The sequence below is a fragment of the Bison bison genome, unplaced genomic scaffold (genome assembly GCF_000754665.1).
Source record: "Bison bison bison isolate TAMUID 2011002044 unplaced genomic scaffold, Bison_UMD1.0 scf7180017864239, whole genome shotgun sequence".
Lineage (NCBI taxonomy): Eukaryota > Metazoa > Chordata > Mammalia > Artiodactyla > Bovidae > Bison > Bison bison.
In genome coordinates, this window is record NW_011494811.1 from 7,059,471 (window position 1) to 7,076,330 (window position 16,860).

Below are 16,860 nucleotides of genomic sequence, written 5' to 3' on the forward strand. Positions count from 1 at the left end.
AAGATTGCCGGGAGAAATATCAATAACCTCAGATATGCAGATGACACCACCCTTATGGCAGAAAGTGAAGAGGAACTTTAGCCTTGTGATGAAAGTTAAAAGAGGAGAGTGAAAAAGTTGGCTTAAAAAGCTCAACATTCAGAAAACAGAGATCATGGCATCTGGTCCCATCACTTCATGGGAAATAGATGGGGAAACAGTGGAAACAGTGTCAGACTTTATTTTTTGGGGCTCCAAAATCACTGCAGATGGTGATTGCAGCCATGAAATTAAAAGACGCTTACTCCTTGGATGAAAAGTTATGACCAACCTAGATAGTATATTCAAAAGCAGAGACATTACTTTGCCAACAAAGGTCCGTCTAGTCAAGGCTATGGTTTTTCCTGTGGTCATGTGTGGATGTGAGAGTTGGACTGTGAAGAAAGTTGAGTGCCGAAGAATTGATGCTTTTGAACTGTGATGTTGCAGAAGACTCTTGAGAGTCCCTTGGACAAGGAGATCCAACTAGTCCATTCTAAAGGAGATCAGTCCTGGGTGTTCATTGGAAAGACATGCTGAAGCTGAAACTCCAGTACTTTGGCCACCTCATGTGAAGAGTTGACTCATTGGAAAAGACTCTGATGCTGGGAGGGATTGGGGGCAGGAGGAGAAGGGGATGACAGAGGATGAGATGGCTGGATGGCATCACCGACTCGATGGATGTGAGTTTGGATGAACTCCAGGAGTTGGTGATGGACAAGGAGGCCTGGTATGCTGTGATTCATGGGGTTGCAAAGAGTCGGACACGACTGAGCTGAACTGAACTGAGTATGGAATGATAGAGATAAACCAGAAATAGATTCTGCTCTTAATGTAGCTTTAATGTAGTAGGAGAGATCAGATTTTTACCTCATACAATATTGAATGACATAACAATCAAAGGAAATGCATAGATCATATACTCTTAAGAATTAGGAAGAGAGAGAGATTATTCTCACCTTGCATGAATCAAGGAAGGAGATGGTACTTGAGATACTGTAAGATTAGTTCATGCTTCTGGGAATATATTTTGGCCCACATAGTACCTTGTTTCTTAGAAGCAATATAAATGAAACTCGTAAGTTGTTTTTAATAGAGCATAAGATTCATAAAATGGTAAAGAAATTTTAAAAAAAAGAAGAGGATAGGATTCTTAAGAAAACCTTTGTCTCCAGTATGATCCTTGTTCCAGGACTGAGGAGCAGTTTATTCCTCCTTTTCAGTTCACCAAAACTTAAGTGAGTTCAGTTCAGTTGCTCAGACGTGTCCGACTCTTTGCGACACCATGGACTGCAACAAGCCAGGCCTCCCTGTCCATCGCCAACTCCCAGAGTTTACTCAAACTCATGTCCATTGAGTCGCTGATGCCATCCAGCCATCTCATCCTCTGTCGTCCCCTTCTCCTCCTGCCTTCAATCTTTCCCAGCATCAGGGTCTTTTCCAGTGAATCAGTTCTTTGCATCAGGTGGCTGAAGTATTGGAGTTGCAGCTTCAACATCAGTCCTTCCAGTGAATATTCAGGATGGACTGCTTGGATCTCCTTGCAGTCCAAGGGACTCTCAAGAGTCTTCTCCAACACCACAGTTCCAGCTTGTGCTTCTTCCAGTCCAGCGTTTCTCATGATGTACTCTGCATATAAGTTAAATAAGCAGGCTGACAATATATAGCCTTGACGTACTCCTTTTCCTATTTGGAACCAGTCTGTTGTTCCATGTCCAGTTCTAACTGTTGCTTCCTGACCTGCATACAGATTTCTCAAGAGGCAGGTCAGGTGGTCTGGTATTCCCATAGAGGAATTTTCCAGAGTTTGTTGTGGTCCACACAGTCAAAGGCTTTGACATAGTCAATAAAGCAGAAGTAAATGTTTTTCTGGAACTCTCTTGCTTTTTCGATGATCCAACAGATGTTGGCAATTTGATCTCTGGTTCCCCTGCCTTTTCTAAATCCATCTTGAACATCTGGAAGTTCATGGTTCACATACTGTTGAAGCCTGGCTTGGAGAATTTTGAGCATTACTTTGCTAGCATGTGAGATGAGTGCAATTGTGCGATAGTTTGAGCATTCTTTGGCATTGCCTTTCTTTGGGATTGGAGTGAAAACTGACCTTTTCCAGTTCTGTGGCCCCTGCTGAGTTTTCCAAATTTGCTGGCATATTGAGTGCAGCACTTTCACAGCATCATCTTTTAGAATTTGAAATAGTTCAACTGGAATTCCATCACCTCCCATTAGCTTTGTTCATAGTGATGCTTCCTAAGGGCCACTTGACTTCGCATTCCAGGATGTCTGGCTCTAGGTTGATGATCACACCATCACGATTATCTGGGTCTTGAAGGTCTTTTTTTGTATAGTTCTGTGTATTCTTCCCATCTCTTCTTAATATCTTCTGTTTCTGTTAGGTCCATACCATTTCTGTCCTTTATTGAGCCCATCTTTGCGTGAAATGTTCCCTTGGTATCTCTAATTTCCTTGAAGAAATATCTAGACTTTCTAATTCTATTGTTTGCCTCTATTTCTTTGCACTGATCACTGAGGAAGGCGTTCTTTAAGTCTATTCTTTGGTTCTTAGAAAAGGAATTGATATAGTAATGATTTTAAGTATCGAATAATTAAAATGAGGAAGAGACTAAAGTTTCATTAGAGATATTTGTTCTTTAATAATTGTCTTCAGTATTAATAAATCTGGAATAAGTAATAGAAGAATTTCAAAATAGATTTCCAGGGTTAGTAAAGAAAACCAGGGTTTCATACTTTCAGCTCAATATTCTTCAGCTCACACCCTCTTGATATTTTTTGTTCTGGAACTGTTCCATTTTCTGGGAGATACCACCAGCAAAGGAAACTCATACCCTATTTGCATGCAGCCCTCTCAGTGCACAGTTTCTAAATGCCACATTTCCCCCACTAGAGTTCATTCTCTGATCTTAAAAAAGAAATCTCCATCTTATTGCTTAATAAAATATATAGATAATAATTTGGAAGGTGTCTTTCTTCTATTTCTCTTATTGAAAAGAAAGATAATACATGAACTGGGTAGGGAAAATGGATTTAAGGCAGTATTGAGTTCTTAGGAAATTGAATTTATAAAATTCATAATGTGAGGTTACATTTTATGTTTCTCTGGGACAGAGCACTATGAGCTATCACATGTTACATTAACTCATTTTAGACACTAGCTTTTGACTGAATCTTGAGGGATATAGTTATATTTCCTATAGACTCAGAAATTGAAAATGAAGGAAATTTGCAAGTCAGGTATCTAAAGATATGATTCACAAGTAGCATTTAAGTATGATATAAGTGCATATGTGTATATCAGCAGGCTATTTTCAACCAGTTGTAATTTAAGCACTGTTTTGATACTGCCTTTAGAAACTAGATCTGTCTTATCTCCAAGCTACAGGTTCAGCGGGCAGCTTCTTCTGAGGTCTGGCTAAACTATAAGGATCTGACGTGGAACCTTCGCAGAGACATTGCTGTGGGCGCTGGCCAGACCTCAGCATCTTTTCCTGACCATTCTATGAAAACTCTTCTTGGAAGCACCTTGGTTCACCATTAGTAGATCTTGTTCATGCTTCTTTTATCTCCAGCATGTCAAGCCCTGTCCAGTTTTTAAACCACTCAAATCCAGGGAAGCTGGCTACTGCCCAAAGCAAAGGACCCCGCAAGGCTAAGCCGTTGGAAGTCAAACATATATCAGCTTATGCATCTCGGAAAAATAGCTCAGGGGTAAGTTGTACTCTGGGATTTATTTAATTTTTTCTGTTCTCAGGAGGAAGAGGTAAAACAGCGTCTTGCACAAGCAAGAGCTAGCAGAAAGGAAAATTCAGTTCTGTTTGCCCCCTCGCCTGTGGAGCACCCTTCCAATGCACGACTCAAGACATGAGTCAAAGATCTCACTTCCAGTTCCTGACTTAACTCTAGAACAAGGAGCAATGAAATTTCTGAATCTAATGGAACCTCAAAGTGAATTTTACTTATTTTTGCCTTTTTGGTGATTCTGATATTTCACCAAGGCCCACAGTCCCAAAACAATATAAAAATAGACTATAAAGGGCCTCTGAGTTAATTTGATCCAACCCTATCATTTTGCAGATTAGCAAACTGAACACTGGAAAGAGGCCACAGTGATTTAAGGGCAGAACTGAGTAGTCTGACTCTCATCACCTTTCTGTTGTCCCATATTACCCCCTTGATATACAGCCTTGTTTTATTAGGGCTGGACCCTGATGAGACTGTTTCTGGAAATTAAATACCCTCTTGGGTCAGATGATATTTTTAAGACCATTAGACAGATCCATCTATTCTTTAGCTTGTAACTCCTAGGAGATGAAGTCTGAGCTGTGGGGTAAGGATGGGGGCTTAGGGGACTGGTTTATTTCCATCCCCTATTGTCTTTAAATGAGAATAATTAACCTAGTTTCTTCCCTAGGAAAGGAAATGTATTACATTAAAAGTAAATAAATCAACAGATGAATGGATAAAGAAAATGTGATACATGTATTCTTTAGAAGAATATTCTTCAGCCTTTAAAAAAAAGGAAATCCTGCCATCTTCAACAACATAGATGAACCTGCAAGACATTCTTACTTAGTGAAATAAGCCAAACAGAGACTAATACTACATGATCTCACTTATATGTAAAATCTAAAACAAACTTACAGAAACAGAGTGGAATGGTGATTTCCTGAGGTGGTGGGAAGAAGGAAATGAGATGTTGGTTAAAGGGGACATTATTTTTGCAAGATAAATAAGTTCTGGAGATCTAATGTTCAGCAATGTGACTATGTGTATATATATATATATAGTTAATAATACTGTATTGTATACTTGAAACTGCCAACAGTTTAGATCTTAAATGTTCTCATCACAAAAAAAAGAAAATGGTAACTGTGTGAGGTGATGGATATATTAATTAGCTTGATTGTAAAGATTATTTCACAATGTATACAAATATCAAAACATTGTCACATACTTTATATATAATTTTAATTTTCAACTATACCTCTAGAAAGATGGGGAAAAGAAGTAACTGATACAATGAAGAAGGACATTGTTCTACAATCTCTAACTCATTTAAAGTGCATAAATGCTCATAAATACCTCTGGGAATATAAAAAATTGTTTTATCATTTTCCACAAGTTTTAACACCATAAAATATATATTTAAATATTGGTATATTATGAAGTTTATAATAATAAAATTGTCTTATTATCAGCATGTCCTCATTTAACTATGAAATTTATTTTAAATCAATTATAAAACAAAATGCTTGAGTTTGCAACAAGTAAGTTTAAAAATAGCATGTTTTCAAAAAAAAAAAAAATAGTATGCTTTCTATGGGACTGTGTGTGTGTGTTAGTGGCTCAGTTGTGTATGACTCTTTGCAATCCCATGGACTGTAGCCCGCCACACTCTTCTGTCCATGGGATTCTCCCAGCAAGAATACTGGAGTAGCATGCCATTTCCTACTCCAAGGGGATCTTCCCAACCCAAGGATCAAACCCATCTCTTACATCTCCTTCATTGACAGGTGGAGGCAGATTCTTTATCACTAGCGCCACCTGGGATTGAAGTGAAGTCAAAGTCGCTCAGTCGTCTCCGACTGTTTGAGACCCCAGGGACTATACAGTCCATGGAGTTCTCCAGGCCAGAATACTGGAGTGCGTAGTCTTTTCCTTCTCCAGGGGATCTTCCCAACCCAGGGATCTAACCCAGAAATCGAACCAAGATCTCCCGCGTTGCAGGCAGGTTCTTTACCAGCTGAGCTGCGTGGGAAACCAGTGCCACCTGGGAAGCCCTACGGAAAAGTATAGAGACTAATACATTTCCCTCCAAATTTGCTTTAGTTGTTCTTTTAAGAAAATAAAACTTCACTCATAAAATTGAAGACCATTTTGTAACCTCTCATCCTTCTCCAGTCTTGGGTTGCGTGCATGTGTGCATGCTGAGTCACTTCAGTTGTGTCCAACTCTTTGCCACCCTATGGACTGTAGCATGCCAGGCTCCTCTGTCCATGGGATTCTCCAGGCAAGAATACTGGAGTGGGTTGCCATGCCCTTCTCCAAGGGATTTTCCCAACTCAGGGATCGAACCTGCGTCTCTTATGTCTTGTGCATTGGCAAGCGCGTTCTACACTAGCACCACCTGGAAAGCCCCTCTTGGGGTGGGTAATATAAATAAATTTAACAGTAGAATCAGACATCAGCCAGTAAGAATCGTTGCCACTCTTAGCTCTAGGGCAGGTCCTGGGGCCTCTGCTGCTGAGCGTTAGTCATCTTGGTGAAGGGAAGTGAGTGGATCCAGGGTCTGGGGTGGTGAGAGATGAGGGTGTTAGGGTCGCTACTATTACAAGTCTATGTGGAAGTACTGCTGGACCATCCTGGACCTTTTTTTTTTTTCCTTCTTCTTTTCAGAGATAATTTCTGAAGTAAGCGTATAGCCTTTGTGTCCATGTTTTTAATGTTTAGATATATGTGAATGCTTCTTATATTGTTTTGGCCATTTAAAAAATTACATTAATGATATTCTACTAAACCTAACTTTCTACCTTGCTATTTGCACTCAGTCTTTTTGTTGTTCAGTTGTTCAGTTGTGTCCAACTCTTTGCATTCCCATGGACTGTAGCACACTAGGCTTCCCTGTCCTTCAGTATCCCCCAGAGCTTGCTCAAACTCATGTCCATTGAGTCAGTGATGCCATCCAACCATCTCATCACCTGCCGTCCTTTGATGTCCTTTTGTCCTCCTGCCTTCAATCTTTCCCAGCATTAGGGTCTTTTCCACTGAGTTAGCTCTTTGCATCAGGTGACTAAAGTATTGGAGCTTCAGCTTGCATCAGTCCTTCCAATGAATATTCAGGGTTGATTTCCTTAAGGATGGACTGGTTGGATCTCCTTGCAGTTCAAGGCACTCTCAAGAGTCTTCTGCAACACCCAGTTCAATAGCATCAATTCTTTGGCGCTCAGCCTTATATGGGTGTTTTCTGTTTGTTTTTTGGTAGTCTTTTTTGTTTGTTTATTTAATGGACTTTTAAAAAAAATTGGGAGTATAGCTGCTTTATGATGCTGTGTTAGTTTCTTTGTATAATGAAGTGAATCAGCTATACATATTCGTATATCCCCTCTGTCTTGGACCTTCCTCACACCTTCTGCTCCTGCCATCCCATTCATCTAAGTCACCACACAGAGCACCCAAGCTTAGCTCACTGTGCTATACAGCAGGTTCCCACTAGCTATCTACTTTATACATGGCTGTGGACACATGTCAATCCCAATCTCTCAATTCATCCCCTGCCCTGCCCGTGTCCATGCATCTGTCTGCTATGTCTGTGTCTCTATTCCTGCCCTGAAAATAGATTTATGTTTTTAGGAGAAGTTTTTTTTATTCATATAAATTTAGTCTGTGCGTGATAATTCCTGCATAGAATTCCAATACAAATTATATTAATATATCAATTTTTATACATTTTAATTTTTTATTATATAAGCAAGCTTCAGCGAGCTTCACATACAGCATCCCTCCTTGTTCATTTCTTCTAAACTATGAAATAAGAAAAGAATTTGAAAGAACTTGTCTATAAAAATTGCAGGTTGAATATTTCTTATTTTTATAAATTAAAAGCCTAATGAAACATAATGGTTACTGTTTTTTCTTTTTGTTATTGGTGTTTGAAATCTTAGCAATATTGTGATATGTTAAGAACTTAGCACATTTTAATCAATTTGCTCTTTTGTTTTATATCTCAGGTACATTGTCGAGTTAATCATGCTTAGTTCATGGTACAATATCATCTTTCTGTACAGGGCTCCTCTTGCTTTACTTTTTCTCCATCTCCATTTCTGTCTCATCTAATACATTTGATGTATGTCTTTGGATATAGATGCATCTTTTAAAAATATGTAGTTTTGTTTTGTGAATGGATTTTTTAAAAATATACATAGGAAAGAACTATAAAATGTATATGCACAGGCTAGGTAATAAAACAAATACCTATAAACCCACCACCCAACATCTTAAAACACTCCAATACCTGAGAAGCGTCCTCTTTGCCACTTACTGAATCCCTTTATTCCTACCTACACTTACAAATAGTGGCTTTTATGAGTTTTGTGTCAATCATTCTCTTTGCTTTTCTTCCAAGTTTTAGCACTTATATAAGAATCCCTAATAAATATTAATTTTATGTTTAAAAGTTTACTTAATGTAATTATACTATTTCTGTCTTTTTGTTACTTCTTTCACTTCATGAGATTTGTGTCACTTTGTGCACATTCAGTAATGATTCTATTGTATAAAGATACCATAAATTACCCATTAAATCTTACTTGACATGTGGGTTGTTTTCAGTTTTTGCTCTTTCAAGTAACATTGATAATCTTTGCTTTTAACTGGAAAGTTTAGTCCGTTTACATTTATTGATGTTATTGATTATGTGGGTGTCTTTCTATCAGCGTATGTATAATCTACTTGTCCTGTTATCTTGTTTCCTTTTCTCTCCTATCATACACAAAACTGATTGTTTTTGTTTTGTTGTATTGCATTTATTTCTTTTTTTCTCATTATTTTTTTTCTACAAGTTTAAGAGTTATATGCTATATGACTATTGTTTTAATAGTATATTAGTGATTTTAAAATATATAATCAGCAAAGTTAACAGAAGTTTTTATGGTTACTTTTGAGAAATCTGAATATTTTATTATAATGCTTTAAACTGTTTTTCTCCTCTCAGTCTATATGCTTTTATTTTGTCCTGCACTGGTTCTATTCTTTATTTTCAACCCCATAAATCACAGTTTTAAAATTAATGTTTATGTAATTATGCTCACATAATATTTACTGTTATTTTTTATTCACTTTTCTTTCTTGTATCTCAGACTTTGTGAGTTCATTTTCTTTCTTTAAAATTCTCTTAAGTAAGGGCCTGTTGGTGGTAAATTCAATTTTTGTCTAAAATGTGTTTATTTTACTCTTAATCTTGGAACATAATTTAAGTAGAAATTCTGGTTGGCACTTACCTTATATCTTTGATTTGAACAAGTAGTCCTGTCTTAGCCACTATTTTGAAATTTGAAAGTATGCTTTTGGCTAACCAAGCCATATATGAATTAGTGGAAATTTTAAGATGCAGCCCAGTTGCAGAGATGTGAAAATCTGTGCCTTTTATACTCAGTGAAAGATGATATATTTTTTATTAGTATATTACAGATTTCATTTCACTTTTTCTCAGCTTCTGTTGCTATTGAGAAGTTGCTCACCTGTCTAATTGCTATTTCTTTGTAATTATGTCCTTTCTATTATCTGTTTTTTAGATCCCTTTGATATTCTGTAGTTCCATTATGAGTGTGTTGGTAAATAAATTTTTTTGATTTACTTTTCTTGGGACTTGCTGGACCACTTAGATTAGTATCTTTCAACAATTCTGTAAAATGATCAAAGCATTATTTCTTCAAATATTGCCTCTTCATCATTCTATAGAATATAGCCTTCTTGGACTCCTAACAGACATATGATAGACCTTTTCATTTTAATCTCTCTGCCTTAAACTCTCTTTCTCCATTTATTTGTTCCTGTATGCTCAAAATTTTGCTTCATATTTGAGTTCACTCGTTCCTCAGCTGTGTCTAATTTGCTTTTCAATGTGTTCGTTTAGTTTTCAAATTAAAGTTATTATACTTTTTATTTCAAAAAGTTGTTTTCCAATGTTAATTCTTTGTGGTATCTTGTGACTTAGTCATATTTTCAAAAGTTCTCTTTATTTTTAAAAAACATTTAAATATAGTCATTTTGTATTCTCTTTTTCAGATCTGCATTCCTAGTATCTTGGTAAGAATAAAATTTTAAAACCTGATAACTTCAGAAAAATGCATTTTGTTCCTTTAATACAATAAGTACTATGTGATACATTTATACACTTTTTAGGGATTTAGATTAATATATTTTACTTGGTTTCAGTTGAATCATATAAACTTTGTTCTTAGCCAGTTATGCTAATTAAATTTAGAATATTATATATACTCTTTTGGTAAGAGGAGGAGATATTGTAATACAGATAAATCTCCCTAATTTTTACTCTCAGTAAAGTGTGAAAGAAACACAAAATTGATGTTGATTTACTGAAATCAGATTTAAAAAAAAATGAATTTGTATAAGATATAAGCATAGGAGTTTACTTATAATAAAAATAAAACAAATACTGGTAAATCTTTCACCAGTGACCTTATAATAGTTTAAGGCTCTGTAAAGGCTTTATTAAGTGTGAATTAAAATTTTCTGACATTTTATGTGTGTTTTATTTCCTATACTCTCAGAAATTATGTTTATTAGATGTGCTGCATTTACTCATGGCAGGTATTATAAGTTGTTAGGTAAGAATTTTTAGAGAAATATAAAGTAGACTTTTAAGTTAACATGTTACTTGCTACTTTTTGAGACCTATTTCATTTGTTAGGATACCACCTCAAAATGAATATTTTAAAGTTGTATTTTAGAGTTACTTATTTGAGTTTGTGAGCTAAAACAGTGCAGTTTTTATTATAGGGTACATGTTTAGCTGATTAATTTGAAATTTCTTTTTGTAGGCTTGTCTTAATCCACCTATTGAAGTGGTTCCCACCAGGAACTCAGTCAAATGCAACAAAAGGGCAGCTGATTCAGTCCATCCTGACCTTGCTGGTTTGTTGGTGAAAAACAAGAATCTTTTAGCTGAGGTATATGGATTACTTGAAAATAAAACACCATGGGAAGTTATATCCTCTGTAGGGAGCGAAACATTCTGATAAAAGTCTCCAAGTTTTATCTAAACTCAGTTTTGCTTTTTTTCCCTCAATACTGAACCCTTTTATCACTGAGGGGCACTAATGTAGATCCAAATCTATCTTTTACCAGAGAAATCCCTTTGGAGATGTTACATATTGCTGCTTTTGAGTGACTACTGAATGACGTAGGAACTGCCCTGCTCAAAATGTACATAATAATAATCTGCGTGTGCATGCTCAGTTGTGTCCGACTCTTTGTGACCCCAGGGGCTGTAGACCACTAGGCTTCTCTGTCCATGGATTTTTCTAGACAAGAATACTGGAGTGGGGTGCCATTTTCTACTCCAGGGTATCCTCCCAACTCAGGGATTGAACCTGTGTCTCTTATGTCTCCTGAACTGGCAGGCAGATTCTTTACCACTGTGCCGCCTGGGAAGATAATAGTTAAGGATGAGTTCTCACTTTCAGTAAAGTGCCAAATGGCAAATATTACTAATCTTATTAAATACTTGATGAAACATCTGAGTAGTATCAACAGATGAAAAAGAAACCACATTTGTAAGAAGTACCTTGACTTTGATAGATTTGATACCCTGCAATGAACTAAAGGATACTTGTAGGAATTTTTTAGCTGAACTCTAGCACTCCAGTGTTCTTGCCTGGAGAATCCCAGGGACGGGGGAGCCTGGTGGGCTGCCATCTATGCAGTCGCACACAGTTGGACACTACTGAAGAGACTTAGCAGCAGCAGCAGCAGTACCCTAAAATATTTGTTGCAAGAGATTGGTAATCAAGATTGGAATCCCAAGGCTGTTGTTGTTGTTAAAGGTAACATAATGTGGCTGCGAGTCTGTATTGCCTCTATGGTTACCTTTAAGTAAAATGTTCTAAGTGCTGATATTGTGAGACATTGGATAATGCCTTTTGAATAAGTAGCTATCTGTTGTTTCTATATTGGTTTGCTTGGGCTGCCGTAATAAAGTGCCATGGCCTGGCTGGCTTAGTTAACAGAAATTTACTTTTTCATAATTCTGGAGGCGAGAAGTCCAATATAAGGTGTCAACAGGGCTAGTTTCTTCTTCTTTTTAATGTTTCCCCCAGCTTTATTGCCATATAACTGACATAACATTGTGTAAATTTAAGATGTACAGTATGGTGATTTGACATACATATGTGTTGTGAAGTGATCACCCCAATAAGGTTGGTTAATAACATCCATCACCTCGCATAATTACTTTTTTTTTCATGGTAAGATGGTTAGTTTCTTCTGAGGCCTCTCTCCTGGGCTTGTAGATGGTCATCTGTTTTCTGTGTCCTAACTTGGTCACTGTGTCCGGGGGTTCATGTGTATGTCTAATTCATAAAAAACCTTTAAACAGATTTAAAGAAAATATGTAAGCTATTCATATAGAATTTCCAAGTACTTCTTAAAAACAATTTTTTACATGTACACAAAGCATTTGGTACCTACACATAGTTTTTGTTTGCCAAAGGTTCTACAAGGTCTGCAAAGGTTCTAAAAGGTTCTACAAGGCCTCATTGTGAATTGATTTTGGAGACTGTATACATGAAAAAGTATTTCATAGCTCATATTGGCATTTTCTAAATTTAATAAAAATCAGTGACAATTTAACTCCAAGCTTTTTTAAAAAAAAAAAAAACAATTCCCTGGTGGTCCAGTGGTTAGTACTCCGTACTCTCCTGCCAAGGGTCTGAGTTCAGTCCCTGGTCAGGGAACTAAAGTATTACAAGCTGTACAGCCAAAAGAAAAAGAAAAAAAAAAAAAACTTCAAAAAATAAAATAAATAAAATAAAAAACAAAATTTAAAAAAGTATATTGATTACAATAGAATACCTTCAGCTTGAGTCATCTTTCCCTCCCAATAACCTATTATTTAATTTTATAGTAACACAATTGTCTTGATGAGACAGTTTTTCTATTCATGCATACATTTAAGTCTTTCTGTTACAATTATCTCTTTGTGGGACATACAAAAATAATTACCATGTGTTTCTGTCCAATAATGGAGAAACAGGTGCAAAAAGCTATATTTAGAAAAAGGCAGATACAGAAGGGATAAATATTAAAGAATTTAGTTGGTAATTGGATTGTCTAGTTTAGGGAATATGATATTGAGCTAAAACTCTTGCATAGTGCTAGGTAGGCTGCTGTAGTAATAAAAGTTAAACAGGGAATTCCCTGGTGATCCAGTGGTTAGCACTTGGCACTTCCACTGCAGGAGGCCTGGGTTAGATCCCTGGTCTCAGCACTAAGATCCCAAGAGCAGTGAGGCTCATCCAAGGGAAAAAAAAAAGTCTAACAATTTGTTAAAAAAAATTACTGATAATATGTATAATAAGGCCTACTGTCTTAAATTTAAGATAAAATTAATGTGTTTTGCCAGTATTTTTAATTTGATTTTCAAGGAAACTTCTATTTGTGAGGGCAATATGACTATTTTTTGCAGATATTTTTCTTCCCTTAGTGTAGTAACAAGGCAAATAATATAAAGGTGGTAAATGTACCAGTTCTGGAGGGGGTGAATGGAGGCAATATAAATTTTGCAGCTAAAGAAAAAAATGATGAGAACCAATTATTATTAATTTTAGTTGAACTTTTTATTGAGATAATTATAGATTCATTTGCAGTTTTAAGAAATAATACAAAGATATTCTTTGTAAACTTTTCACAGTTTCTTCCAAATTTTGCAAAACTATAAATGTAACAGCCTAAATATTGACATTGATGCAATACAATCCACCAGTATTATTCAGGTTTCCCCAGTTTTACTTGTACTCGTTTGTGGGTATTATGTTCTAAACAGTCAGTCAAAATACTGAACAATTAGTTTTGACAGCACAAAGATCCTTCCCATTGCCATTTGATATGCACATCCACTTCCTTCCCATCCCAACTCCTGGCAACCACTGATCTCTTCACCATTTCTAAAATGCTGTCATTTCAAAAATGTTATATACCGGAAAAAAAAGTTATATACTGAAAAGCTAAACATATTACCATGTGACTCAACAGTTACACTCCTAGGTAGAAACACAAGAGAATTAGAAATATATTCACATAAAAACTTGTAAATGAATGTTCATTATAGCATTTTCTGTAAAACCAAAAAGTAGACACAACACAAATATCCATTGATGAGTAAATATGTAAAATGTGGTATATCCATATAGTAGAATATTATTTAGCCATGAAAAGGAATGAAGTACTAACTGATGCTCCAACATAGATGAACCTTGAAAACACTATGCTAAGTGAAAAAAAAGCCAGTCACAAGAGACAGCATATTATGTAATTCTCTTTATATAAAATGTCCAAAATAGGCAAATCCATAGAAACAGAGAACAGATTAGTGGTTGCCAAGGGCTGGGTTGGAGGTAACTACTAATGGGTATGGGATTTCTTTAAGGGATAATGAAAATGTTCTGGAATTAGATCACGGTGATGGTTGCACAACTGTGAACATACTAAAAACTGAATTGTATATGATAAAGGGTGAATTTACAGTGTGTGGATTATATCTCAATTTAAAAAGTAAAAAAAAGTTCAGTATGGCTACACAACTCTATGAATGTACCGAAAACCATTCAGCTGTGTACTTTAAATGGATAAATCTATGAATTGTACACCAATAAAGTTGTTTTTAAATGTTTTGCAAATAGAATCATGCATATACAACCTTTTTAGATTGGCTTGTTTCACTTGGCATAATTTCCTGGAGATTTGTTCAAGCTGTTGTATCAATAGTTTGGTCCTTTTTATTGCTGAGATTGTGGTATGTTTATACCACAGTTTGTTTAACCATTCACTTGTTGACAAATACCTGGATAATTTCTGGTTTTTTAGCTATCAAAAGTAAAGTTGCTATGAACATTCATGTACAGATTTTTGTGTGAACATAATTTTTCATTTCTCTGGGATAAGGGCCCCAAAATACAATAGCTGGGTCATATGGTATTTGCATATTTAGTTTTATAAGCAACTGCCAAGCAATTTTCCAGAGTATCTGGACCATTCTGTCTTCCTACCATCAACATATGAGTGATCCAGTTTCTTTGCATCCTCACCAGATCTGGCATTGTCCCTGTTTTGTATTTTATATATTTTAATATTTAATACATGGGGAGTGTTATTGCACTGTGGCTTTTATTTGCATATCCTTAATGGCTGGTGATGTTGAATCTATTTTTATGTGCTTGTTTGCCATCCGTATATCCTTTCTGGTAAAATTTCTGTTAAAGTCTTTTGCCCATTTTTTAAAATCAGGTTGTTTTTTGAGAATTTAGAGTTCTTTATGTTAATATATTCTAGATATAAATCCTTTGTTGACAGTTTTTATCAACAAGCTCTATTTGAGTTTTGGGGTACCTAAATTTCGTTAAGTTCTAAATATATTTCAGGTTTCATTATGTCCAAATCCAACATCAAACTTATAAAAAACTTGGATTCTTTAACATCAACAATAACAGGCATACCTCTTTTATTGTGTTCCACTTTATTTCACCTCACAGATTCTGTGTTTTTTATAAATCAAAGGTCTGTGGCAGCCTTGCATTGCTCAGGTCTGTCAGGGCTCTTTTTCCACCAGCAACTGCTCACTTTGTGCCTCTGTGTCACATTTTGGTAACTCTTGCAATATTTCAGACTCTTTCATTGTTTTATTTGTTGTGTTTATCTGTGACCAGTGATTTTTGATGTTACTATTGTAATTGTTTTGGGGCACCATGAACTGTACCCATATAAGGTAGTGAGCTTAGTTGGTAAATATTGGGAGTTTTGACTGCTCCGTTTACCTGCCGTTCCCCCTCTCTCTCCCTCTCCTCTGGCTTCCCTATTCCCTGAAATCAATATTAAAATTAGGCCAATTTATAACCTTACAATGACATGTAAGTGTTAAAGTGGAAGAAAGAGTTGTAGATCTCTCACTTTAAATCAAAAGCTAGAAATGATTAAGCTCAGTGACGAAAGCAAGTCAAAACCTGAGATAGGTTGAAAGCTAGGCTTCTTGCCCCAAACTGTCAGCTTAGTTGTGAATGCAAAGGAAAAGTTCTTGAAAGAAATTAAAAGTGCTGTTCCGGTGAACACACAAATGATAAGAAAGTGGAACAGCTTTATTGCTGATATGGATAAAGTCCTTGTGATCTGGAGAGAGATCAAACCAGCCCCAGCATTCCCTTAAGCCAGAGCCTAATCCAAAGCAAGGCTCCAATTCTCTTCAGTTCTAGGAAGGCTGAGAGAAGTAAGGAAGCTGCAGAAGAAAAGTTTAAAGCTATCAGAGGTTGGTTCATAGGTTTAAGGAAAAAGCTGTTTCCATTATGTAAAAGTACAAGGTGAAGCAGCAAGTGCTGACATAGTAGCTGCAATAAGATCCAGACGATCTGGCTAAGGTCAAGATGAAGGTGGCCACACTAAACAACAAATTTTCAATGTAGACAAAACAGCCTCTTGTTGAAAGAAGATGCCATCTAGGGCTTTCATAGCTAGAGAGGAGAAGTTGGTGCCTGGCTTCAAACCTTCAAAGGACAGGCTGACTCTGGTTAGAGGCTAATGCCGCTGGTGACTTTCACTTGAAGTCAGTGATCAATCCAGTCTTAGAACCCTTGAGAATTATTCTAAATCTACTTTGCTTGTACTCTGTAAATTGAACAACAAAACCTGGATGATAGCACATTTGTTTACAACATGGGGTAACTGAGTATTTTAAACCTGCTGTTGAGTTTTACTGTTGAGAGAAAAAAAGAGTCATTTCAAAATATTATTGCTCTTGGTCACCCAAGAGCTCTGATGGAGATGTACAATGAGGTTAAATTTGTTTTCATGCCTGCTAATACAATCTCCATGGATCAGTTGCTGCTGCTGCTGCTGCTAAGTCGCTTCAGTCGTGTCCGACTCTGTGCAACCCCATAGACAGCAGCCCACCAGGCTCCCCCGTCCCTGGGATTCTCCAGGCAAGAACACTGGAGTGGGTTGCCGTTTCCTTCTCCAATGCAGGAAAGTGAAAAGTAAAAGTGAAGTCACTCAGTCATGTCGGACTCTTAGCGACCCCATGGACTGCAGCCCACCAGGCTC

At 36.4% G+C, this 16,860-nt stretch overlaps 1 protein-coding gene across 14 annotated transcripts in view; it reads left to right on the plus strand.

Annotated features, from left to right (window-relative positions):
- LOC104993485 (coiled-coil domain-containing protein 170-like) overlaps positions 1-16,860 on the plus strand; it is a 39,107-nt gene that overhangs the window by 4,190 nt on the left and 18,057 nt on the right. For 9 of the 14 annotated variants that reach the window (XM_010846784.1, XM_010846793.1, XM_010846783.1 and 6 more), the window contains 3 exons: positions 3,606-3,744; positions 9,820-9,840; positions 10,596-10,724. In XM_010846784.1, coding sequence (XP_010845086.1) covers positions 3,606-3,744; positions 9,820-9,840; positions 10,596-10,724 — 289 coding nt within the window. Of the gene's footprint in view, positions 1-3,412; positions 3,745-9,819; positions 9,841-10,595; positions 10,725-16,860 lie in introns of all 14 variants that reach the window. The other 5 variants (XM_010846791.1, XM_010846790.1, XM_010846786.1 and 2 more) reach the window with 3 other exon arrangements.